General features: G+C 45.5%; 1 protein-coding gene and 2 long non-coding RNA genes across 4 annotated transcripts; 1 reads left to right on the top strand and 2 right to left on the bottom strand.

Moving 5' to 3' along the window:
• Positions 1–672: 672 nt before the first annotated feature.
• On the bottom strand, positions 673–3,621 carry LOC108495320. The gene is made up of 4 exons (XR_001874067.1): positions 3,410–3,621; positions 2,700–2,816; positions 1,820–1,931; positions 673–1,181 (listed from the first exon to the last, which is right to left on the bottom strand). It is a non-coding gene; the product is annotated as an uncharacterized LOC108495320 (long non-coding RNA).
• Positions 3,622–3,731: 110 nt separating this feature from the next.
• On the bottom strand, positions 3,732–7,724 carry LOC108495340. Its single transcript, XR_001874095.1, has 3 exons — positions 7,457–7,724; positions 4,940–5,098; positions 3,732–4,634 (listed from the first exon to the last, which is right to left on the bottom strand). It is a non-coding gene; the product is annotated as an uncharacterized LOC108495340 (long non-coding RNA).
• A 630-nt stretch (positions 7,725–8,354) lies between these two features.
• Positions 8,355–21,582, top strand: SIK1 (salt inducible kinase 1). 2 transcript variants are annotated; one of them, XM_017810950.1, is made up of 13 exons: positions 8,355–8,632; positions 9,367–9,483; positions 12,106–12,169; positions 12,377–12,538; positions 12,823–12,947; positions 13,062–13,185; positions 14,148–14,371; positions 14,605–14,754; positions 15,402–15,524; positions 15,768–15,993; positions 16,684–16,959; positions 17,496–17,727; positions 18,519–21,582. In XM_017810950.1, the coding sequence occupies exons 1-13, from the start codon at positions 8,489–8,491 to the stop codon at positions 18,937–18,939; spliced, it is 2,388 nt and encodes a 795-aa protein (XP_017666439.1). In that variant the 5' UTR covers positions 8,355–8,488; the 3' UTR covers positions 18,940–21,582. The 2 variants fall into 2 exon arrangements, with proteins under 2 accessions (XP_017666439.1, XP_017666440.1); XM_017810951.1 differs by lacking the exons at positions 8,355–8,632; positions 9,367–9,483 and adding an exon at positions 9,567–10,264.
• The last annotated feature ends 4,718 nt before the right edge of the window (positions 21,583–26,300 follow it).

Genomic DNA, 26,300 nt, shown 5'->3' with positions numbered 1-26,300 from the left:
AGGAACCTTTGTGTGGTGTGTGGCTGCAGAGTGCCAGCTTCTGAGTGTGTAAAATGCGCTTGACCTCACTTCCAAACACCCACATGCACGCCCAAAATGCTGGAGAACTCATCATATTCATGGTCCAGAAAGTGGCGTTTTGTTCTCTCTCTGCCCCTGCTCTGCCAGACTTTGGGTGAACGCCGATGAAAATGTCAGAGACGCAGCCCTGATGTAATGCAAGAGGAGGATTACAGTTCTCCTGACATAGGAGGGGGGTTACAACAATGCAGCTGACGTAGGAGGGGACGGATTACAGCGCATCTGACAGAGCGGCAATTATAGGAAATGTATTTGCAGGGATGGATGGAAAATGAATCGTATACGCTGTTCCAGGGGAGGACAATAAAGGTGTGTTGCAACAGTCCTTCTCCCCCCCTCTGGAAAGCCGCGTTTCTCACTTGTCCATCGGCACAAACAATCTGTGCTGTATGGCAGGAAATATCAGATGCAAATATCACATCAATCTCTAAGGAAGGATACCTGTTTTCGTAACTTGCTCATTGACTAAGGATCTCTTAGTAGTGGCTCAGACAATAGGTGGATATATCGGGTTTTCCCTGTGGAATAACTGTACCACCAACACTGTGCTGTTAATGCAACTTTTATTTTGTTTCTGTTTTCTTTCAGAGTGAGCAAAGTTGAGAAGGAGAAGGGGGAGGGGAGAAGCTCCAGGTTTTTTGGTAGGCAGTGGACAAATGCCATTAAAACCCTCTTCAAAGGAGCCTGTGCATTCCCCCTTTCCTGGCAGAGGCACAGGCAGGCACAAGCAGGTGAAAGAATTACTTGGGACACTGGGAAAGCAATTGTCTTTCCATCTCAAACTGCAGCAAGAGTATGGAGGATCTCAGGCACTAATGCATGAATATAGAGGAAAGGTGAGGGGGGCCTTTATTCATTTTGTCCCTGGGGAGTGATTTGCAGCTTTCTGCATGAATCACTCACAAGCGAGGGGAGGGGTGTGGAGGCTGGAGCAAGGGGACATCAAAACTGCCAGACTCGGGTCACTGTTTCCAGCACAGCCATCAGCAAAGAACATACGTGTGCAGCGAATTCCATTGTCTCAGGACGCTTCCTGTTGGGCACGCGTCCACCTCGCCCACAGCTGCACCGCCGGGGCACCTCCACATCCTACAGCACTCCTGTAAAATGCAATGGGACACGGGGACAGTCAGTCCTAAAGGAATGAGGCTGAATTCCCTTCCTGCTCTCATAGATTGTCCCTCCAGCCCAGCACGGGAACAGACATCCAGTCCCCAGTGAGGCCATCTGCACCAGCTGGAGAACAACTGGCAGGTCTTGGACAGCTGGGAACACCTCACAGCAACCCCAGCAGCCATAAAGACAAGGGCAACAGCCTTCAGTCCCCTGGCCCACCCATGGGAAAGTTCCCAAACTTGTTGAAAGGAGGCTGGTTTCCCACCACATCCATCCAGCTGGCAGAATTTCCCCAACCTTTTTGTAGGGATCCCAAAGAGAAAAGATCCAAGGCAAGGCAAGGGAAAAGGGGCACAAGAGAGTTTGACCTTGAGTTTTGGCTAATTTGTAGCTTCAATGTGGAGTTCCCACAAGCTCTGCCTCAGGTTGGGGGTGCCCAGAGCCTGTGAAACCACCAGACATGGACAATGAGGTGACAATAGGGTGACAATGGTATGACTGAGTGTCCCAACTCCTGTTAGACAGCTCAGGACCCAAGCAGGGCAGATCATCCCTACCCCAGCACTGCTTCTTTACACAACCAGCCTTCCCTCAGTGGTGTCGGTGGGTTTTCTTCCCTCACCATTTCAAGGGGTTTCCAGCACTGCTTCCCTGCTGCTTGTTGTTTCCTTCTCACCCTGTCCATAGCCTTTTCAGTCTTGGGACCCTTTCAACCTTCATCTCTGTCTGGGGCCCTGGGAGGACTGACAGCTTCAGATTACAGCCGTGTGCACAGCAGTCAGCAGGGAGGACGCTGGCACAGAGAAGGGGAAGGATAATTTCACAGGAGTCAAATCCCCTGTCAAACGGATCGTGGACATGCCTCCCTGCCACCTCTGCTCTCATATCTGATGTCTACTCGGCATTTGTTTTTTGCTTTGGAAGCTGCCAGCTTCCGACTGATCCTACACTGCTAAAGCTCCCTGATCAGGTGTGGCCTAAAAAAAACCCCAAACAACAAAGCAACACACAAGCTACTACAGTGTGTGGGATGTTTCAGGGAGCAGTGAGAAGCAACACAAGCTCTCAACAGAAACTGCTGGCACAGAGTGGTAAAGCTTTGGGAGCAGCAGAAAGCAGCTGACTCCGTTTGACCTGCCTCTCTGTCCACACTCCAGCCAGGAGTGGGGGGGCTAACATTAAATTACAAGCCCAGAAAGCCCAGCCTGTGAAAAAATCACATATAAGAGCTGCCTATTGTATAAATTGTGTTAAACCCTGTATGTACACAGCTGTACTTACACCAGCTGTAAGATTAACGTTATTCACTTAATTTCAGTGTGAAGGCTGGCCTTGCAGTTAAAGCACTTTTCCAGAGCTCAGGACGCAGAAATGTGTTTCACAGCTCTGCCACAGACTTGCTGCATCACTACCATGGGCAAGACACTTCATCCTGTAGTCCTTCTGCCCTCCCAGTAGTAAAGGAGGTACAGTAAATGGGGGAAATTACATCTTTTCCTTACCTGTTGTCTCTTTTGTCTGTGAAGATTGTACAGTCTTGGTGGAAAAATGCCATTTCCAAATTTGTCTGTAAGCATTTGATTTCCAGGTGGTTCTGCCCCAGGAAGGTGCCTACCTGGCTAATATGCCAAGAGTAAAAGTAACTTAAGATTAATGTACTCAGCCCCAGAGGTTTTTGGTCCTCTTTGCTCAACACATTTTGATAGAATACATGTTCTGCCTTACAGGATATCTTGCAGATGGATGTTTTAAGAGGTGTAAACAAAATGACTTTCAGTTAAATTTAAATGGGCACAGTTGGACTACAGGTCTGTAGTCACTTTTACTACTATCACCACCTTTGGTCATTAAGCTTAAACAATTGGAAAAAAACCCTAATTCAAAAGCCATTGTTCAGTGCTAGTTGTTCAGCTTCTGCATTTTATTTACCCTGGGCAATGGAAATAACCTATCCCACTTCTCTTTTTTACATAACTTTTTCGTGTGTTTGTTGCCAGTTGCCAGTCAGGTTCATATGCCCCAGCACTATCAGAGTGACAAACACAGAAGGGAAATGATTACAATAAAACAGAGGCACTCTCAAGGGCACAGACCACCTTGTTTGTTCAGTGTTTGTATTTCCCCTTATATAAACAAAGACAGTCAGAGCCTTGGTATTAACAGTAGATTTTGTAACACATTATATGTAGGCAAGTAAAGAACCCAAACATACCTGGTGGTGATCCTTTAAAAAGCTATTTCTGAGCCCTAGATAAGGATAAATGGTGAAGAGGAGGTCTATGTCCCTTTATTCTGCAAGACAAGCTCAATGTATTATGTCAGTGAAATGTAATTGTCTCGTTAATTATGGAATGTCATAAACCTTAATGACAAAAGACCATTGTTGTGATCATAATTATGTAACTGTGATGCAATATTATGACCAAAGACATTCCAGTGGTCTGAAATATATTTCTGCATAGCATTGTGGTACCTCAGTAAGGACATGCTAGCTTTAAAGTATTTTTGCCAAAATTGCAGTGGCAGCCTGGATTTTTTCAATTCAAAGACACTTTGAAGTTGTATTAGAAACAGTCATGCACCATTTTTTCAAGATAATGCTTTTGTCTTTAAAATAAGCCTACAAGTATTTTAGTTGGTTATCTCATCTTCTTTACTTCAAATGTCACTATATTTTTTTTTGTAATGTGACACCTCCCATTTTACTTTTTTTCTAGGCCAGAGTCTAACTTGGTGTGACCAGGAACAACACTATTGACTTCAGCAAGGTTTTATTCAATTAAATTGCGTAAAATAGCCTAACAAATACGATTTTCAAAATAATCACACTGTTATTTTCTGGGGAAAAAAACTACAGCTGTACAGTAAATAGTGCCCCAGCAAACCTGCCATACCAATCCAGGCTGACTTCAGCTGTGGAGGGTGAAATGGGTAGAAAGGAATGACTCCACTTCTCGGTTTGTTTTCTTTTTGCCAAGCGAAGAAAGTTGCTATTGTCGTTAGTTTGTTTTGAAACTGATAGAAAATGCTGAGTGAAATGACTAAAGATTGAATTGCTGGAAATATCTGCAAGATGAGTTCTGGAAGGCATCAGTCTCCATGTATATTGCCATACATAGATCATGCCACCCTTAGGGAGGGAGCACATTGCTGCTGCAATGGAAAAACTGAGCAGCTGTATCCTCCCAGCTCCTCCGTCTTCCGAGAGAAATCGAAGGAACATCCTTGTGAATATGCTTTGGAATGTCCTCCTCACTTTCCTCGCTCTTCTACCCTGGTTATGTACAAGCCAGCTCTGTAATTACACCTCTCCCGACCATGGATATCACAGAATCATCCAAGGTGATTCCTCGTTCAGGATATCCGAAACACCAGAGGGCAGCAGAAATGTTAAAGCAGAAACTGCAGAAGCCTCAACCTTCCCAACAGAAGCACCTCTGTGAAGCGACAGAACACGGCTGTGTAAGAGGTTTGTGATTCCTCCACAGTATTCACAGTGAAAGTGGTAGAAAAACCATGTAAATATGACACCACCAAAATTGTGCAGTGCTGGTGAAAGCTGTTGTGACACATATGAACGAAAATGGAAGAGGAATACAAAAAGGTTGCTGAAAATAATAGATGCAGGGGGTCTTTTAACTCTCAGCAAATCATAAAAGTGTTATAACTCTTAAAAATTTGGTGCTCTCTCCTTCACTGCATATGTTAAATGTCCCTTTGCAACAGAGGTCACTTTAAGTACCTTCCACAGGCAGCAACACTTGATAGTCCTTCTTGCCTCTTCCATCTACTGCAGTTAATTAAAATCAGGATGGTGGATTCTCCTCTAGTGAGGTCTGACACTCTCGAGGCAGTCCTGTGGCACAGGTGTCCACAAGCACCAAATCCAGTCCTCTTCTTCCTATTTGGGAAGAAAGAAATTCTGAGCCCTTTAAAAAGAAATAAAAATGTTGCGCTCCTAGCTGGGGCTGTCTTTGAGTGTTCTTTCCAAAAAGACCAGCTCTGTTTGCCATCCTAAAACACTTAATCAATTTCAAATGAAAGCAGCAACTATAATTAAAGGGAGGAAAATCCCACCACAGCAGAGGAGCCATTATTAAGGTAATTTTTTCCTTTATAACTCCTGGGGCACTGTTCACATGCAGCTGCTACTGTATGTGCTGTTTGTGCGTCAGCTTCTCCTCATGAGCTCCACAGAGAATATACTGTTAGCTTAATAATAACAATAATAATAAGTCAGCTTTTCATGTGAGTTATTCAAGGCACTGTGTAAGCACTAATTGAATGCTACAATAGCCTGGGCTGGCTGTGTGCTATTACCCCTTTTACAGCACATGCCATAGCAGTCCCATGACTTGGGTCACACCATGTAAGCAGCTCCTGTCCTTCAGCTCCTGACCACCAGCTCTGCAAGCCACTGCCTCTCCCAGAACCATTCAAGCCCTGCAGACTGCCAGCCTGACTGCTCACAGAAAACAAGCATTGAGACAGCATGATTTTTGTGTATAAAGGAAGTTTGGGGGTTAATTTCAGGTGTTATTTCTCTGTGTTTGTAGGAGAAAGAGCCTGTAGTGTAATTGGCCCGCCAAAGGACTAGCACTAACATTACAGCAGGTAACACAAGCAGAAGAGTTAATGTTATATATATATATATATACGTATATATATATGTATATATATATATAGGGAAGCAGGGGAAGTCCTGCTTGCTCCGCTAAAACGTCCTGATGGATCTCTCTCAAGTGCATTGATGACGCACAGCTCACGTATTTGATTTATATAGAGCACCACATTTTCCTCGTCCCATCTTTAAATTTACAAAAGCTGACAAAAAGGTCACTTTCCTCCCCTGGTGGGTGCCTCTTTAGGAGTCATCCATGTGCCTTAAGGAGACCACCACCAACATGTGAAAACAATCACAGAATCACAAAATAGTCAGGGTCGGAAGGGACCTCTGGAGATCATCCAGTCCAAGGCAGGGTCACCTGGAGCAGGTGACGCAGGAACACATCCAAGTGGGTTTGGAAATGTCTCCAGAGAGGGAGAATTCAAAACCTCCCTGGGTAGCCTGTTCCAGTGCTCTGCCACCCTCCATGTACAGAAGTTATTCCTCATGTTGAGGTGAAACTTCCTGTGTTTTATTTTATGGCCGTTGCTCCTCATCCTGTCACTGAGCACCACCGAAAAGAGTCTGGTATCAACCTTCGGTGTGAAGCAGAGCTACATCTCTTCCACCCAAAGCATCACCTTATTTCAAGCAGTCTGACAAATCCAGATTTTGTGTCCCGGGGTGGAAGAGAAGGGTCACTACCCAGTGTGCCACAGGCTGTGACAGTCAGGTGAGGGGCTCAGACTTAGAGGGACAGTTTTCCAGTTGGAAACCCAACAGACGATTGAATTACCTGCCTGAAAAGAGCCTTGACTGACTGTAATACAGAAGATTAACAGATGTGGCTGGCATCATTCAAGACTTATTTTTGAGGCTAAACTGGAATTTGACTCCAAATGTACAAATATTTTAGTCACCTGCTGGGTGAAGGCTGAAGACCTGCCTGTTTGAACCCTGTGCATCTGCTGCTTCACATTTGACCTTGAGAGGAGTCTCAGCTTCCAGGATGCTGAGGTTCAATCCCAAACAACCTCTTTCAGCCCTGGTGTGCCAAAGGGAAACTTCCCAAGCCTCGCTTCCAGACTCAGGAGACATAATAGTACTGCAGGTATATTTTGAATGTAGCAGTAAGTTGCAATAGTATCACAAGGCTGCATGTATATATATTGGACCTGCTGGAGGGAGCCCAGAGGAGGCCACCAAGATGATTAGAGGGATGGAGCACCTCTCCTCCAAGGAAAGACTGAGAGACAAGAGGGAATGACTTCAAACCTTAAGAGAGTAGGTTCAGGTTCGATATTTGAAAGAAATTCTTTACTGTGAGGGTGGCAAGGCACTGGAACAGGTTGCCCAGAGAAGTTGTGGCTGCCCCATCCCTGGAAGTGTTCAAGACCAGGTTGGATGGGGCTCTGAGCAACCTGGTCTTTCGAAGGTGTCCCTGCCCATGGCAGGGGGCTTGGAACAAGATAATCTTTACAGTCCCTTCCAACCCAAACCATTCTATAATTCTAGGATAACATATGGGCTCTTTATTATTACTTGTGTTGCTGCCTGCGCCCAGTTGGTGGACCCAGAGGGCTGCTGTCCCCACACCGGGGTGGCCTCAGCCCTTGAGGGTTGGTTGGCAGCAGCCTCCCTACTCCATCACACCTTGGAAAACACGGGCAGGGAAACCGTCCTTGCACGGGGGAAGGCGGGTCAATGTCCCACCGCCGGCACTACTGCGAAGGGTGGGCGTTCACAGGGATTAGGGATAAATGTCCCCCGCAGCTCTGCAGCCGCACTTTTCCTCCTGCCAGCTGGACTGTCCCTGTCGGTGTCCCCGACACACGGGGCTGGGAATGCCTCTGTAGCTGCGGACAGCGGGACCCGGCACCCCCGCCGGGGGTCACCGGGGGTCACCAGGGCCAGGTGCTGTCGCCGGGCCGGCGCGGTGGTCGCAGCCGCGCTGCGGGGACGCGCCGTCGGGGGCGGGGAGCGACCCCGGCGGGAGGATGGGATGGGGCGGGGTGGGCAGGAGACCCCGACGACCCCCCCACCCCTCACCCCATCCCACCCCATCCCTCCCTCCCTCCGCCCTGACGTCACCGCCCCCCCGGGTCTCCCGGGCGACGGCTCCATCAGCGCCCGCGTCAGCGCCGCCCGTTCCCTGGCAACGTCCCGGTGCCTTCGCTCCCCTTCAGCCCCGCGCCCGGGACCGCGTCCTTCTGGCGTCAAAGTGACGTCAATGGGCCCGTCTCGGCTTTCGGCGGTGGGCGGGGGGAAGGAGGCGGGCGGGGAGGCAGGGAAGGCGGGGTGTGCGTGGATGGAGGAGGGCGCCGGGAAAGGGCGGGGGGCCGGGACATCCCGCGTGGTCCCGCCTGCCCCCCGGTGCGCGCACACACACACAGACACACGCACACACACACACACGCTCACAACACACACCCGCCCGCACACGCACCCGCGCCCGCACACCCTGAGCCGCACACAGCGCATCGCACCGCGCCCGCACCGCACCGCCAGGTACGGCCGCTCCGGCGGGCAAGAGCGGGACTGCCGGCGGCTCGGACGGGGCTCCGGGGCGGGGACAGCCCGTGTGAGCCGTGCCGTGTTCCGTGCAGGTGCGAGCAGCCCGGGGCAGCGCGGATGCTCCCGTCCTAAAGGCGCGGCGAGCGCTGCCCGCGCCCCCCGCCCTGAGCCATGGTGATCATGTCAGAGTACGGCTCCGCGCCCGCGGCCGCGCAGCGGCCCCTGCGAGTCGGCTTCTACGACATCGAGAGGACCCTGGGGAAAGGCAACTTCGCCGTGGTCAAGCTGGCCCGGCACAGGGTGACCAAGACGCAGGTGGGTGCGCTGGAGGGCCGGGGATGGCGGTGGGAGCGCGGCGGCTCCGCGGAGCTGCGGAACCCGCGGCTGATGCGGCTCCTCCTCTGAGGATCTTCAAGTTTTCGCGCTGTGTGTAAAATTAAAACCGAGCGAGAATATATGTGAAAAACCAACCTCAAAACACCCCATGTCTGAGTGTTACGGTAGCTTCGTTGAATCACACTCAGTTTGCTGAAAAGCCCGACACATTAAGGGTCTTCGAAAGACTTTTTGTGGGTTTAGTTTTTTTCTCATTCAAGAACAAAGAACTTGGCGTGTTATTCGCAGAAATAATTTATTAATGGGTAGTGCAGACGTTTCTATATTTCTAGTGCATGTTTAAATCGTATCAGTCACCACAGTAGGAAATAGTCTGTTAGAGGAATCTTTTTTTCACTGGCATGGGACGGATTAAAAGATTTGCAGAATCCTGTCCAGTGCTAATTTCTGCAGTTCTGTTCACTACCTTATGTGTAATCCTTTGACGTAGAAAAGAAAAACGAAAACGTTTTGTGTCGGGAATTCTGTGTGGTTCAGAGAAACAGAATCAGCTTTGTCAAGTCCATACTTAAAAAGCTACTTTAAAAGCTACTTTACTTGGATTTTGTAAGTGGCGTGTCTGTGCGGGGGGTGTCTTTTTTTTTTTTTTAAAAGGTATCTGGACAGTGAGAGTACCTATTTTGTAATACCTGGGGTTGTTTTTAAATCTGCAGGTTGCAATAAAAATAATAGACAAAACAAGGTTAGACCCAAGCAATCTGGAGAAGATTTATAGAGAAGTTCAGATAATGAAGCTTTTGAATCATCCCCACATTATCAAGCTATATCAGGTAAGAGTTCAGCTTTGGAGTGCAGCACGTAGATGAGATATACTTGTGCTCTTCTCTTGCACATGATTTTACATCTAATATTTGCAGAGAGAATGCATATTGAAATATTTTTCGAAAACCATTTGAAATAAGAGGGGTATTTTAAAATTCTTCATTCTTTGAACAAGACCCTGGTACATTAGACAGCTTTTTGACAAAATGCACTGTAAAATTTACAGTTTAAACCAGGCTGATGTTTGTTTCGGATCGTGGAGCAGGTTATCTGAACTTCTATGATTAACTTGCCTTTCCTATCTCCTCTGCTTTTTTAGTTTAGAAGACTGGAACTTGTTACGTGCTTTTGATAAGAGGAAGGCTTAAACTCGTGTAGGGTGGTAGAGAAGGGAGCACAAAAGTTGAGTTTGCCTTAAGTGGAAGGGATTTAAACCAACAACAATTAAACCTAATTAATCTAAGTAGAAACTCTAAGTGAAATTCTAATGTAAGAATTAAATTAGTAAAAAAATTAAAAGGCAGTAAATGTTGGTATCTTAGAATATACTAAAAAATGACCTGTTTGGTTATTCTTTTCCACTTTGTGTAGTTTTGAAAGTGAATTTTAAATATCTGTGACCTTGTAGAGTTTCATAACATGAATTTTGTTGTAGAGCTGTTCAGTTTCTGCACTAATGGGTGGTTTTAACCATAGGAACAAATTATTGTGTTATGCAGAAAACAGGATCACAAGGATCACGAGGGCTGCTTTGCAAATTCTAAATATTCGATCTAATTAGCCTTTGGTGTAAGTTCCTCTTAATCATCTTAAATAATGCCGTGTGGATTTAAGAAGAAGATGATAGAACAGTTTGGGTTGAAAGGGACCTTTAGAGGTCATCTAGTCCAAGCCTGTGCTGTAAGCAGGGATGAGGTATCAGCTTGTCTGGACCTGTCTGGAAGGGCAGGGGGGAGAGAGGAGGACGTGGATGAAGCAGCAGGTCTGAAAGTCTGTGTGGAGTAGTAAATACTATTATCAGCTGTGATCTTACCGTTGGGCTTGTTAGCTTAAAAAGAAATTAAAAAAAAAAAAAGTTTAATTAACATGTAAGGCTGAAGAGCCAGTAAGGCAGGTGCTTTGGCAAGGCATTATTTCTGAAGACCTTGACACACATGAAGTGTTTGTATTTGTAGTATTAACCATCATAACAAAAGTGGTTCTGTGTTAACAGCTGACGTCATGGCTGCCCATGGGGCAGCATAGGATATACAGAAACATTCTAACAGTTCGGTTGATTTCATTTCAGTGGAATGATGTGGGTGAAAATACTATTTTGAAGCATTTAGAAAAGCAGGTTAAATTCCATCTAGTTGAACCACTTCACTTGATGGAGCAAATGACGTTGGTAGTGGACCATAATTTCTTTTCAGTGAAGTTTTCTTTTCTTTGTTGTTGTAACTGATGCTTCACCTGTTTGGTGGAGGCTGAGAAGCAGGGATGGAATTAGATGACATGCCAATGTAGGGTGTGCGTTCTTGTATTATTTCATCATTGTTTTAGTTTCAGCACCGCGTCTTAATTTCATCCAGCTGGCAACTTTCCCAGAACACTTTCCTTCAGTTTTTTAAACTGGGAACCTCTCTTCCTTTGCTCCCTGTTTGTTTATTTTCATTTTGTGTCTGTGTGTACTTGCAGAGAGGGGAGGACAAGAGTCTTTGAAAAAGGTTACATGTTAGGACCCTGGAAATTACAGCCTTTGAAGTAGTATTGACGCTATTTCTTCTTGATTGTTAACCTGTTGTGAGCCTCCCGGTTCCAAAACAAAGTATCTGCTCCTTAAGAGGGAAATGTTTCCGGGGAAATGGTTTTTTTTTAAAATCTGAAACGCAGCATTTGAAAGGTGTGCTGTGGTAACTGAAGATGAATTTGGAAATGCTCAGCACTTCTCATTCATCATTAAGGTTTTGGTTCTTCTTTTTTTTTTTTTTTTTCTCCAAAGGAGAAAATTGTGAAATATCAAAGCAAGTTGATACTAGATTGATAGGTCAACTCTGGCTGATACATTGACAGTTGTTGATGTGCATCAAGCACTGCTGTTACACAAACAGCAGCCTGTTGTCACTTGCACAGGAGGCTGGACGTGTCCCTGCCAACAACAAACGGGAGCGGAGGATTTGATCTTCCTTCTTGATTTGTCCAAGTTGCAGCTATTTCTGCTGATCTGAGCCCCCACTAGCCCTGAAACAAAGACAACTTGAGATAAAGTGTTCTTTGCACGTTCAAAATACATCAAATGAAGTGTAAAACTGTATGTGAGTATTTTAGCAAAAGAGGAGTTCAGGGAAGTGTGTGGAATTATCGAAATGCTCATCTATTACCGTATGGAGATTAGGTGGCATGGTAATGGTGAGAAGAACAATGGCCTGAGAAGCCATTGTGTAGTGTAGGCACATAAGGATTGATTTGTTATCTTTTTCATTACCAGTATGCTTGGAGAGAACACTGTGGTGCAAAATTAGCTGCCTTTACTGCCAGCTGCTGCAGCAACTAAAAAATTGAACTGATATGTGTGAGAATACACGTAGAAAAATGAATGAAATTACAGACCTCTGCTGTTTTTTAAATCATGTCCTTTTGTGTCTTCACAGGTTATGGAGACAAAGGATATGCTGTACATTGTTACTGAGTTTGCAAAGAATGGAGAAATGTTTGGTAAGTCCTCACTGCTGGATCTAGCAGTTCTTTAGATTTAGAAATCTTTGCTTTATTGTCGTAATTCCTGAGTTACAGATATATTCTGATTGAAAACCCAGGGTTGGCATTATCAGCTGTCGAACAGCAAGCACAGCACCTGCAGGATTATGAAAAATTTCCTCCAGGCGTTTCTAAATCCTGTGCCTCTTTGGTTTTGTCTTGCAGATCATCTGACCTCCAATGGGCACTTGAGCGAAAGTGAAGCGCGGAAGAAGTTCTGGCAGATTCTTTCGGCAGTGGAATATTGTCACAGCCACCACATAGTGCACAGGGATCTCAAAACAGAGAACCTTCTGCTAGATGCTAACATGAATATCAAGTTAGCAGGTAATAAGAAATATTACCTATTACACTCTATAAACAACACTAGGCATGTAGTCAAATTTAGTATCCCTAGGATGATCCTGTAAATGTATTTATGCTAACTGAAAATAAAACAAAGTTTGCTGGTATTTCTCAGAACATACTTTCCAAACAGAAGAAAATAGCTTAAATGAATAGGCAGAGAACAAAACAACACATCTGTTACTTTCTCTACATCTTTTGCTACTTCTGAAATATTAGTATGTGGTTGAATGTTGTCTCACCCCAGACTTTTACCTTTGTTTCAGACTTTGGCTTTGGAAACTTCTACAAGTCGGGAGAGCCCCTCTCCACTTGGTGTGGAAGCCCACCCTATGCAGCTCCAGAAGTTTTTGAAGGCAAAGAATATGAAGGACCTCACCTTGATATATGGGTGAGCTTGCTATTCATAAGAAACCGCATTTCACACTGCGTGAGGGTCTGTGGGCTTCCAAAATCATTGTTTTTCCTGGAGTCACTCATATGCTGTGCTGTTTTCTGTTGACAGAGCCTTGGGGTGGTACTGTATGTCCTTGTCTGCGGTTCTCTGCCTTTTGATGGACCCAATTTGCCAACTCTGAGGCAAAGAGTGCTGGAGGGGCGGTTCCGCATCCCATACTTCATGTCCGAAGGTGCTTTTTTCCAGAACCTTAATGTTAGAACAGGTCCTACAAATAAAAGAATAGCTGCCCTGTTTGCAGCTGGGAATTACTTTATGTAGCCAGTGATTTCTGTGGGGCAGCACTTAGAGCTGAGGGGCTGGTTGCACACGTTTTCTTTTCTGGGATCTGCTTTATGGTGCATCTAAAAGGCTGGTGTTTCCTTTCTTAGAGTATCCCTATGGATTACAAAAATACCTGACATCCTAGCTGGAGAAATAATCACTCACAAAAGAGAGAAAACAGGATTTTAATGAGGCTAGCCTGCAGTGCTGAGTTGGGTGTAGTTCTAAGATATTTTAACTATGCAGAAGGGGTGTATTCCAGTGTGACTGTGCTGCCAAGGAGAGCAGAAATAGTGGGACTTAGCACTGTTTCTTGAGCACTCCCAACAGTCTGATGAGAAAAAGGAACTGAAGATTATTATCACCTCTCTCTGATTTGATTTCAAAACAAGTGAACACGCCTCTGTCTTCACGTGAAAATTATCTTATGAAGTCTGACCTTTATCATTTATAGCCATGAACAGCTTTGATTTCCTGGTTATAAATGAATAAGCAGTATATATGGATAAGGAAGTTGTATGTGATGGGGTTCTGTACTAAATTCCCACCTATTTTATGTGGATGTAACAACATTAAACTTGCATCCTCTCAAAACTAGCTCTTGTGCAAGGTGCAAGGCCACCTGAAACGTGCCAATACCCAGTACAGCCTCATTTCCTGCAGTGACATGTTGCTTTTGTGGTGTATGTGGGGACATCTCTTGTGCTGTTTGGAATACCTGATGGTCAGACCAGGCATCAGCTGCTCAGAAACCTTTAATTCATGTTTTCATAGACATCACACAGTGTTGCTGGGAAGAGTTCTTAGCAGTGACCTGGGGCTGGGCTGTTGTTTTTATGCCTCGCTCATGAGTTTGTCTTTGTCATCCAGACTGTGAAACACTAATCCGGCGGATGTTGGTTGTGGACCCAACCAAGCGGATAACCATTTCCCAGATAAAGCAGCACAAGTGGATGCAAGCTGACCCATCCCTTCAGCAGCAGCAGTCCTTGTCCTTCTCCATGCAAAACTACAACTCCAACCTGGGTGACTACAACGAGCAGGTCCTCGGGATCATGCAAACGCTTGGCATCGACAGGCAGAGGACTGTGGAGGTGAGAAGTGCTTGCCCTGTAGATACATCTTCGGTGACTACCAGAATTCCAGTGGTGCAGTCATATGTGTGTCATGCAGTGACTGGCCTTGATCCGGTGTCACAGCATAGTAAAATCTTCACTGCCCTCCTGGATTTTTGCTTGATTTTTGAGTGTGCGGTTACGAGGCACAAGTGACGGGTTTTGGCTGCCTGTGACCTGTAACTCAAAAGGGTCCTTTCAATGTCTTCCAGTCTCTGCAGAACAGCAGCTACAACCATTTTGCCGCAATTTATTACCTGCTCTTGGAGCGCCTCAAGGAGTATCGGAGCAGCCAGTTGTCCAGTCGTCCGGCAACCGGCCGCCAGCAACGGCCCAGGAGCTCCGAGATCAGCAATGTTGAGGTGAGGAAAGGCACTTGCTTACTGGGAAGATGTGTCCTTTGGATCTGCTTTTTTCTGTTGCTCGCTACGGGAAAGTACAAGGTTGTCACTGTCAGGCTTCTTGAAAAACCAGTCCTGGTATTGGTGCCCTCTGACAGGACACAGCCTGCTGTTCTTCAGCAGGAGGCTGATTGAATACTAATGGCCTGTTTCCTAAGAAGCGACTGTGGGTCGTGGGCCAAAGAATAGTCTGCCTCCAGTGCAGGTCATTAATGAGCCAGAAGACTTGACTTCTCATATTTTATCCTCTTGGGCATGGCTCGGTAACACTTCTTTGTTACATAACCTGTAGGATCCTCAGAAGTACTCCATGAGTCAGTTTGTGTGTTTCTCTGACATTCTTTTTCTTTTCCTCACTCCCACCCCCTTTGAAGTGTGGTCTGGGTGCCTTTTCAAATTGCACTTCCAGTTAAATTGCCTAACTTAGCAGAAGGAGTTCTGTGTTTGTGTTGGCATTGATGGATTAGCTTTGTTAATTTTCATAGGAAGTATGAAGAAAAAGCTTGCAGGGAAGGTGGCTCTGAAATTCTTGGAGCCTCCAATGTCTCAAAAGTCACGTGGAACTGCAGTGTATGTGATGGCTTCTGTGCACCACTCTCTTTCTCCAGATGCCTCAGGACAGTCTCTCTAGCGAAACCCTGCGATCATCTCTGCTTTACCAGCAACCTCAGAGCCTGATTCAGCCATCCTTGCAGGCAGAAATGGACTGTGACATAAGCAATCCATTACAGGTTGGTGTTCTCAGCTAAACTGTGTGTTATTTTTTTTTCCCCCCATTGTTCTGCTAATCCAAAACAATGGGGGTTGTGACTTGTTCTCTCCCTCCGATCTATTGTTTGGCATTTGGGCCTGGTGTCACTGTAGTCTCTCAGACAATACTCCTATTGAAGGCATGAAGGACTGTGAAGAGTGTTAAAAGGTAGTGCAGAAATAAGCAAAACACCCTTAAGTCTGTGATCTGCTGTGTTTTTCAGCCTGTGTTCTTCCCCGTGGACACCAACTTCAACGGGCTCTTCCGGAACCGCTCCATCTCCCCCAACAGCCTGCTGGAGACCACCATCAGTGAAGAAGTAAGGCAAGAGAAGGAGCTGGAGGATGAAATCAAGGCATATGACCACCCCATCCGCATCCCTAGCAACACCAGCAGGAGGCACACGCTGGCCGAAGTGACCACCCATTTCTACCAGCATGCCCCTCCATGTAAGTAAGTCTGGGAGAGATGAAGGGTGTCCGTAGGCAGAGGAAAAGAACAGAGAAGGAATGCCATAGAGGCCAAATGCCCAGGGAGTATGTGCTGATTTTACCTTGACTGGGATAGGAAAGCCTAGAAAAGAGGTTTGTACTCTGCCCTCCGCAGTCCTGTCTTCCCACAGATAAGCATAACCCTTAAAGAAGAGAAGCTGTGCTGTTGTGTTTCATCTAAATCACTTCAGCAGGGGGCATTCTCATAAGCAGGACAAAAGCCTTGTCTGCTTGCTCCTGCTGTTGTTCCAGGGGAGGAGGGAGTGCCTGAACTTAACAAAAAACTCATCATTAACTGTGTTTGGTACATACTCGGGCCCTGTGAACCACCCAAACCAGCACAACTGTTCACAAGACAATAACCCTGGTGTTGCTCAAGAGACACTGTGTGCCTGATCCAGCATAGCCTGGTGAGGCTGGAGTTGCTGGCAGAGCCCTGCCAGCTGGACAGGAGCCCAAACTAAGGTTATTTGTTGATGACCCCTTGCTGGAGCCAAGCCCTGCAACAACACGAGTTGCTGGACACCTCTCCAGCTCTCACCTGCTTATTAGTGCCAGTGTAGGTGGGCAGGAGGCTCTGATGTCATGTTCGTTCCTTCCTGTACTCATCTTGGGAATGCTCTTTCTCTCCTTCCTTCCCCTCCATAGGTATAGTCATTTCCTCTTCTGCCAGCCCCACAGAGGGAACTAGTTCAGACAGCTGCCTTACTTCATCTTCAAATGACAGCTCAGTGGCCCTGAGCAGCTGTTTGGCAGGTCAGGTAATGACGGGGAGCCCGGCCACAGTGAGGATGACGTCGCCCTTCCTAACTTCCCAGTCTGACGCTCCGGTGTTACAAGCCCAGGGCTGCATGGGAGGTGCTTCTCTCCTGCCTGTCAGCTTCCAAGAAGGAAGGCGAGCATCTGATACCTCATTAACTCAAGGTAATGCCTTCCTTGCTTCGTTGCTGGGGAATTGCAGCCCTCCAACAGCCTCTAGGAAAGGGCAGGATGCAGGGATACTTGCTTGTCCGTGTCAGTGTTATGCTGAGGCCGGACGTTCTACCTCTTGTATTCATGGTCCCTGAAGGAAGGTTGGGTGCCCTGAGGGAGGTGCCTAGAGGAAAGGTTCTCAGATACTGATTCAGCCTGCCCATGGAGATATTTCTGCTGCCGTGAGTGGGATGGCAGGCTCCACCTTCCTCCTAAAATACGGAGTGCACAACGTCATGATTTCTGTCAGGTTTCTCCTTTGCCATGTGTGTCCATCTGCAGCTGTGCCAACCCCTGTTGTGTCACCTAAATCCTGCCCTGACCATCAGGCAGAGGGGTGGACGTGAACTGAAGAGTCATGGTCTCCTCTAGCCCTGTTCTCACTCACATGAAGGCAGCTGCCCTCTAGAAAGGCTGATCTGTAAAGTGTGCTCCTAGGCAAATGCTGAGGGGGATTAAAGTGCATTTCTTTTCCTCGTGTCCCACAGGCTTGAAGGCTTTTAGGCAGCAGCTGCGGAAGAACGCTCGAGCCAAGGGGTTTCTCGGCTTGAATAAAATCAAAGGCTTTGCTCGGCAGGTGTGTCAGTCCTCCTCCTCTCGGGCAGCAAGGAGTGGCATGAGCCCCTTCCAACACACGCAGCCCAACACCTGCATGTACAGCAGCAGTGGGAGCAGCAGAGAGGGGAGAAGCCTCCTGGAGGAGGTGCTGCAGCAGCAGAGGTGAGGGAGGAGCTTTCCTGTTTTCGATGGGTTTACTTTGGTTTGGGGTAAGCGAGGAGGAGTAAAGCCAAAGAGTTTGGGGGTTTGGCCGCTGGGGATTCCTATCCTCCACCTTTGCTGTGTGGCAGCAGGTAAAACTGCTTGGCTTCCTTTGTGGCTTCCTGCCCTGGCTACGTAACACAGGACGTGCAATTCCACTTAGAAAATCTCAACGTCCAAATATTTGGAGGTTGCTGAATTCAGGAGCAATTTGGTATTGTGGGGGGAAAGCACTGCCTCTCCCCATTGCAAGCTGTGTTTTTCTTTGTTAGTTTTGGGAATGATTTCTTTCCTTCTCTGCCTCCTCCTGTAATTTTCTCATGGCAAGGAAGCGAGACCTTGTAATTTGGAAAAGTTACAGGCCACAAAGGAGGCACAGTTCCAGTGGCCTCAAATGTCATGTGTGGTGGCACCTCTTCATTCCCATAGAAGCAAGATGGAAAATTGAGCTTCCGGTTTATCTGCATACGTTGTCTCTGGAACATCTATTATTAGCTGGCCAAATGGTGACTAGATAAACTTTCTGGTGATAGTGGCCCCCTCCAGCCTGAGGAAAAGCCAAGTGAAAACAGGTTGGCCTGGCATGGGCAGCTTGATTTGATTGGACTGACTGGGTAAGGAGAGGTTTGATAGAGAGAAGGAAACAAAGGGGAAAATTATGGTCAGTGTTAGGGGAAAGAAATGGAGGAGAAAGGCATTAAACCATCCTAGCAATGTAAATTAACCTCTTCCACCCTGGCATTTTTTTTCAGAATGCTCCAGTTCCAGCATCACCAACTACTCCAGACAGCTTGTCCCCAAACTCCTCAGGCACCTGCAGCGAACGGCGTCCCCTCCTCAGAGAGCCCAGGTACCTGCAAGGCGTCCAACTCCATCCTGCTGTCAGAGCTGCAAAGAGAGAACTCCTTTGAGCTGGCCTTTGCTGGCAGCAGCCAGCTGCTCCAACCTCATTTCTTCGGTGTGAGTGTCTCCCCGGTGTCCTCGGCCGCTCACCTCCTGGACACGCACCTGTACATCAGCGGCAACGCCTCCCCCGTGGGCACCACCTTCTCCCAGCAGCAGAGTTTCTCTGTGCAGTCCCCGGGCTACGACGCCGTTGCTCTGCAGCACGGGGACTGTGAGATGGAGGACCTGACTTCCAGCCAGCTTGGGAAGTTCGTCCTGGTCAAATGAGAGCCCTGGCTGCTCCTGTGGGGAAGGAACTTTTCGCCGCTGTTCCATGGCTGGCTGGCGTCGTGTGGACGAGTGACTCTCAGAAGCAATAAATTTTGAAGTATGTGAAGAGGCTGTCTGGCTCAGAAAGCTGGCAACTTTATAGGACTGAAACAAGCAATATGTATGTCTTTTTTGGTTTTGTTTTGTTTTTTATTTTTGCTTCTACTATTCTTGCACTGAACAAATACGAATAGGAACTGAATTTTTTTTAAAGGAAAAATAATGATGGGGAAGATGGGTGGGGCATTTGTGGGGACAGGGAGGGATGTGGTTGGGGAAGAACTCTTCGGTACTGTACTCAAGTCAGACCAATACAGCTCTGCTGTTATGCAAGATTAGCAGCTGTCAGTAGTGGTGACACAGCAGGGAGAGGCTTTTCAAAGAAGGGACCAGAGCCTCCCTTTTTCACAATATTCATTTATGGGTTTGTGAAGATGATTACCTCTTTTAAAGAAAATAAACAGAAAACCAGTGGCATGCAGCATTATGCATTCATAGGAGACAAAAATGGAAGCATTGCCATTTGTTGTTTTTTCTTTCCCTCCTGTTAACACTCGTTTTATTTAAAGGAACCAACATCCCCATTCCACACCTCCCAGATACATACACTTTAAATGAAAACTGTGAACTTCTTGCTTGATACATCAGCTGGAAAAGCTTAACATGCCCTTCTAATTAGTACAGAAGCAGTAACTATTGAAAATGTATTCCTTGATATCAGGATCCAAATTGCATAACGCCTGGTCTTTTGCAGGGATGTTTGTTTGGGAGTGGTGTGTGTCTACATATACACACGTGCACACTTGCATATATTTTGTTGGTCTGGATAATCTTTAGGAATCTTTTTATAAACTCTAAGTTTATTCATATTCTTGCAGAGGCACTGAGGAGGGAAGCAGCAGTACCGGTGGGGTGATGGGAAGGGTTTTCTTTTTAAAAAGCCCCTCCTGGATGTTGCCTACAAAGTTGCCTGAGGGGTATTTCTTAGTGCTGCACATTGTTATTTCAGCTGCTAATTATGTTTTTATGCATTTCATTATCAGGGTCCAAACAGAACTGACTCTTGGGGAAATGTGCAATATTGAGGTTATAATTATATATTGACAAAGACAAAAGGAATAGGCTAGAACAGAATTCTACTCTAACAGAGTACAGCTTTTTCTGAACAAAACTGTATTAAAAAGTGAGTAAAACAGCACAATCTTTGGGTGTGTTTGTTTTTGGTTGGTTTGTTTTTGGCATATTAGCAAAACGAGGTTTTGGATTAGATAGGTGTTTTTTCGTATGGTTTTTAATGCTGTATATGTATATAAATAGGAAGCAGAAAACTATATAACACTAGTTATTTTTTATATTTTGTAATATGCTTATGTTGTGTTTCTGGTATAAACCCCAACTCCCCTTCCAAGGCAGACCATGACTTCTGTTGGTGTCAATAGAAGTTTTGCTTGGGTATAAAGGGGGAGATCAGGCCGTGCTCCTACAGAAATGAGTCAGGGAGTGCGTGCGAACTTTGGAAGCAGGTGAGCAGACAGTGAGCCAGCTTGGCTGGAAGCTGCCATCTGAATGTCAGAAAATAGCTGCATTCTGTCTAAATGCTTAAAGGACCCATCTCTCTAGTGTGACACAGGGTGCCTTCAAGTTACCTTGGCTTCATGCAACCTGCAGTATTACGCATTTGCAAATAATATAGAGACCTTTTTTTTGGTTTGTTTTGTTGTTTGGTTTTTTGTTTTGTTCTGTTCTTTTTTTTTTTTTTTTTAAAGAAAAAAGCCAAAGACTGACCAGGTTAATTGGTGGGAGTAGGAAGGGTTGAAGATGTCATGTGGCTCTGTCTGTGGCTCTCCATAAACGACCTCTTTATCTGTGTGTTGTACCTGTGTGTCTGTATTGGTGCGTGCCCAGCTTGCCACTGCTGCTCCATGGTCTGGAAGCTTCAAAGTGAGAGAAAACTGGTAGAGTTGAACTCCTGTTAATGAGTGGTGCCTTGCAGCAGAGAGAACACCAAAGTCTCATGCTCATTAGTAGTGTGGGTTTAAAACAAACAAACAAACAACCCCTCCAAAAAACCCCAACCCAAAAAAAAGAGTGCATGGGGATGGCTGAGGAGGAGGGCAAGAAGAAACCAGCTCGTCACAAAGCAGCAACTTTGCCTTCAGTTTTGCAAGGGGTAGCACATGTACTTAAACCACAGAATTTCCTCTTCAATATGTGTTTTGTTTAATGCCATGGATCTAAAGGCCACAGATTCTTTAGTTTCCTGTCCTGAGCAATGACAAGCACTTTACTTTCATAGTATTTTTTTTTTTTTCTTTTCCAATTGCTGTAGAACCTCTTTGGAATTATTGCTGGAGCAGAAAGAGGTCATTTTAAAAGTCTGGGTTCTTTTGTAGATATCTCGACAGTGCTGTTCTGCAGACTGCAATGCAATAGGTTATTTAAAGACACTACGTGATTGGTTTAATTGAGATGTATATTTTATTTTTTATCATGACTGAACAATCATTTTATTTCTTATGTTAAAATGAGAGGCGTACACCAAAATGATTAGTTGATGTGTTTTATTTAATATTTAAATAATAAAAAAAAAATGTTTTAAAATCGTTGTCCTGCACATGGTTCTTGTGGAGCGACGCTCACGTAACTCGCACGGTTAAGACCAGTTTTAAAGCCGAGGTCCGTAGGACGTTCCTGACACTTTCTGTTACGTCCTAAATGAAGAGGAATGGCAGGCTCACAAATCTGATAATGGGATATTGAGCCTTTCGCTGGTAGGCAATCTGTCTGAATCTAACCCAGGTCTGTGGTAATCGGGTTATAAAAGCCGGCAGTAACAGAGATGGTCGAGCGTGGTTTAGTCGTCACCAGATGGGCACTCCCTCCGTGTCACCTTCAGCTGAGAGAGGCCCCAGCCAGATTAAGGCAGTCACTGCAAGAGAGCAAAGGGAGAGGGAGGGAGAGATTCAAGGGGGGAGGCGGGGGAGTGCCTTTTCTCTTGTGAAATACAACTCGAGAGTTAAAAAAGCTACTGAAAAGGCTTTGCATTTCAGCTCAGGCACTCAGAATGAGGGGCAAGGAAGGGTTTCGCCTGCAAAGGGACCCCCAAAGATTTGCAAGCTTTAGTTTGACCTGGCAAAAACTCAGAAAAAAAATAAAAAAATTCTTCCAACCAAACAATGGTGGGGGTTTTTTTTTAAATAAAAATAAAAAATTAAAAAATAATTTAAAAAATCGATCCTTATTCTGATGTTTTTATTTCCAAATCACCTACCACATTTTGAAGGAAAGGAGAGTGATGCAAAGGTAAATCCAAAATGCTAAATAAAAGCTTAGGGGGGAACAGAAGTAATATTTACTTATTTTGCTTTCTAAAGGAGTTGTTTGCTGAGATAGAATTTGTAGAACTGTCTGTGCATTTGCCAGGACTCTTGAACAGGTAAAAAAGTGTCATGCACATGTTTTTCCAGGGTTTTGTTTTCAATGTGACCATCCAAAGTTAGGAATTTTGCAACTCTTAAAATATAATGGAGGTACTCTGAATTGTCTTTTCTTAGGTTTTAGTATGACCTCATTTAAGGATAACCCCAACTGCTGTTTTCAACTTGGTTCTCAGGACATTATTTTAAACTCCAGTAATTCTGAGAAATTTGAGAAAGTTGCCTCTTAATGGATGCAGCTCCACCAACTTTCATTGACATCACTGACCCTTGGGTATAGAGGGATCCTGACAGCATCATGATTTCTGTGAAATGGTAGGAAAAACAAGGACAAAGAAACCCTGAGATTTTGGACTCGGCTTCCATGTGTACACTGTTTCACTCTTAGTGCTTTAGTCACTGTCTTCCTGCCTTTCCTCTGAAATCTGTCTCTGCTCCTGTTTACAGCGTTTGTTTTTGTCTTTAACATCTCTCAAGATGCTGTTTTTCTTGGCTTCATTTCTCACATTACAACTTGGTACCTAGTTCCTTTCCTTCCCAGCCCAGGATCAGTGTTTTTTCCCTGCCTTTCAGATGGAACAGATGCTGGCAAGTTTAGCACAACCCCAGAAGTGAATGATCAAAACTTGTTGGTTTTTTGGTTTTGTTTTTTTTTTTTTAAAAGGAAATGCTTAGAGCTGGCAGAAGATGCCAGGTTGGCAGTAATGAAAAACACAGGCTGTTTTTGCACTCAGAAAGCCGAGCACAGACACCGAGCTGAGCACTCTGGTGCCAGTGCAGTCCAGGCATGGGAGCAAGGGATTCTCACCTGCCCCTCTCCTCCTGCCCTCTGGCAGGTGATGCATAACTCAGACCCCAGATCCACGACCTTCTCCTCCGCTGTGTCCAGCACAGCAGTCACACCTCAGTGAGGAAAGGAATTCCTTGTGGAAAAAGCCACCCTTGTGCAATCTCGGCCTGTGTCAGCTGGGAAGGAGAAGCAGCAGAAGGGAAGAGCGGTTGAGTGTACGAAATTATGGGGCAGGAGATGGGAAGTGATCGGTGCTTCCTTTTTACTCACCCTGCAAAGTGAGAATAAGGCACACGTCATGCAATGAGGGAGAATTAATTTAAGGCTGATAAAAGGAAATATGTGCCCTGGGAGGACATTGCTTCAAATGCGCTTGCTGGCTTATTTCATGACTGCTAACTACTTTTAGTGGTGACAGTTAAATCAATGATAAAGGTAATCCACTGTCATGGTTTATGGATTTAGCAGAGCAGCTGTGGGAGATCAGGAAAGAGCTGGCCTTTGGTATAGACTGCCAGGGGCATGATAGATTTTTAGGACAGAAACGCATTTCTCCCAAGGCATCAGATATTAGCACCTGCCAAAGGCAAAACTTTCATGTGAGGTGAACGAACGTGATCATCACCTGCAATAAATTCCAGTTTCTTAATAAACATTTCGTATACAATGTCTTATGCAGTGATAGTGGCTCAGACCAAGGGCCCAGCTAATCAGGCAGCTCATTTCAGCAGCAGACTCTGAGGTAAAGGGTGTAAGGACAGAGCAAGCATAGCACAATTCCTTTGTGGTATTACCAGCTCAGTAGAGAGCAGACTGTGGTTGAGAGAATTTTTGACTGGCATCTGGGTCATTGTGTTTAACAGCTGCAGATGGGTCGAGCCTCCAAGAATTTGGCTAACCCCTTTTGGAATTCTTTTATAATTCTGGCCTTCACAGCATCCTGTGGCAACAAGTGTCATAATTCAATTTTGCATTGTGTGAAAGAAGTACTTCCTTTTCTTTGCATTAGACATCCAGATTGGGTTGTGCTGCCTTTCCCTTGTGATAGAAGACACGACAAGTAATGATCTCCTGTTCACACTTCCAGACTGCTCATGAGTTGTCAGGATCTCTCTCACATCCCTCCTCAGTTGAGGTGACCAAGAACTCTGCTGTAGTCAGCCTGCCAGCCTACAGAAACCATTAAATGTTCCTGTGCCACCTCTTCTGTATCTTCGTGGGTTCTTCTACATCCTCTTCAGTGTATGCAGGGCTGCACCCCATGTTTGAGTCAGCATACCCCAGAAGGAGTCACTTTCTCACTCTCTCATCATTCTCTAGTCATTCTTAAGGCTCTTTTTTGCCCTTTTGATGCCTGTTGAGCTGGAGTTTTCAGCAAACTCAGTGACTGAGGTTTCCTTCCTGCCTGATGTTAACTTGGATGGTTTTTGTATGGCTTGGGTTGGCATTTCTCACTCTCCTCACTTTTAATTTGCTGCTGGCAAATTTCATAGGTTATTTCACCATCCTGTCATTCAGTTTTCTGAGATTTATCTCTACCTGGTTGCAGCTGGACTTTTTATGAGTATGTCGAGTTGCTCAGATCTTGACATGAATGAATTTGCAATGCCTGAGCTCTCACTCAACAAACTCTGCTCTTTCCCATTCTATCTAAGCTATTCTGCTCTTTGTTATACTTTCTGTCAAAAAGCCTTGTCTGGCTTTCCAGCCCACAGGTCTCTGGATGACCTCTAAAAGCCCTTTTTAAGAATGAATGTAACATTTGCCACCTTCCATTCCTGTGGTGCCTCGCCATTTCAACAGATGCTGTGGTATTGTGCTGAATAGGTCAGCAGTTTCAAGTCTGAGTTCCCTCAGAGCTCTTGAGTGAAACCGTCTGGTCCCAGCAATCTGCTAATATTACTTTTTATTGTTTTATCCTGAAATCTCTTCTACTGACACTTGGAGTTTTGGAGAGTTCCTGAGGCTCGTCCCCTCTGCAGCTGGAGTGGGACATGAAGTGGAGCAGAACCACCACGAGTGAATGGATGGGTCTGCAGGTCCAGAGGCTGAGCACACAGACCACGTGTCCCTTTTGAACCTCAAAGAGGTGACAAAGCCGTGACAGACGGGTGGGCACCAGAGAGTGCCCAGATCAGCCCAGCAGGCCCCTTGTTGTGCCCTGCAGGGATGACCAAGCCTTTCTCCCTTCCCCGTGTTTACAGACGTGGAGTTGAATTTATGGATCTCTTCCTCAGCTGATGTAAACTGGGGTTGCTAAATCAAAGCTAATGCAGCGACGCTCCTTTATGATATAAACATTATTAACAGCACATTAAGGCTCCAACATCCAGAGCCACACAACCTCATCCTTTGTTTCTTCAGCCACTGAGGCAGTGAATTTAGGTTCATTATTTTTGATGGAGCTTTTCCTGTATCATGCCGGGGTGCTTTTTTAGTTCTTCTGTCTTACGTCCCTTTCCGCTACCCTGGGCAACTGTTGTTTTTTTTGTTTTTTTTTCAGCAGGCCTTGGTTTATTCTGTGACAAGAAAAAATATCTTACTCAAGAGCTGGAAGAGAATTTAGAAACTCTAGCTAAGTATCTTTTTTTTTTTTTGTCTATCCTTGCTGATAATTTCTTTCCCATTTCCTGGTAAGGTAACATGATGTTATCATTTGGTGAGCTCGTCTACACACTCAATAGGCAGGTGGGTATTTAGGGCTTCTCACACCCATTATCCCCAGGCACCTGTTGGATTTCCAAACAGATCTCCTGCAAGCAACATCTTGCAAAAACTGAGCTTTAAACCTTCATGTTCATGCCAGAAAAAAATAAAAAATGAAAAAGGAAAGTCATTAATCATTTGATATTAGCTGCTTTTTTCTGCTTGCCTAACAGGATTACTCTTATATTTGCTGGGATATATTCACACTTTCTGTTCTTTGGACCCAGTAAAAGTAGTTGTGCAGTGGTCAGCTAAGTGTCTTCTTGGGTTTTTCCTGCTCAACCCTTGTATGGTAGCAGATGATTTTATTGAAAATACAAAATTAGATTTCTGGGAACACTTATGCACATGCCTTTGAAATCCATTTTCCATGAAAATTTTTGCTC

This window comes from Lepidothrix coronata, unplaced genomic scaffold (assembly GCF_001604755.1).
Source record: "Lepidothrix coronata isolate B3197 unplaced genomic scaffold, Lepidothrix_coronata-1.0 Scaffold30, whole genome shotgun sequence".
Lineage (NCBI taxonomy): Eukaryota > Metazoa > Chordata > Aves > Passeriformes > Pipridae > Lepidothrix > Lepidothrix coronata.
The sequence above is the reverse complement of the archived record's forward strand: the minus strand, read 5'-3'. Positions and strand labels throughout refer to the sequence as shown.

What these genes read in the sequence shown, in the direction of transcription:
- SIK1 (XM_017810950.1), top strand. Translation starts at nt 8,489, where the DNA reads ATGGTGATCATGTCAGAGTACGGCTCCGCGCCCGCGGCCGCGCAGCGG. An exon ending in AAAGAATGGAGAAATGTTTG is followed by an intron (nt 12,170 to 12,376) that starts GTAAGTCCTCAC and finishes TTTGTCTTGCAG; the next exon opens with ATCATCTGACCTCCAATGGG. An exon ending in ACATAAGCAATCCATTACAG is followed by an intron (nt 15,525 to 15,767) that starts GTTGGTGTTCTC and finishes TGTGTTTTTCAG; the next exon opens with CCTGTGTTCTTCCCCGTGGA.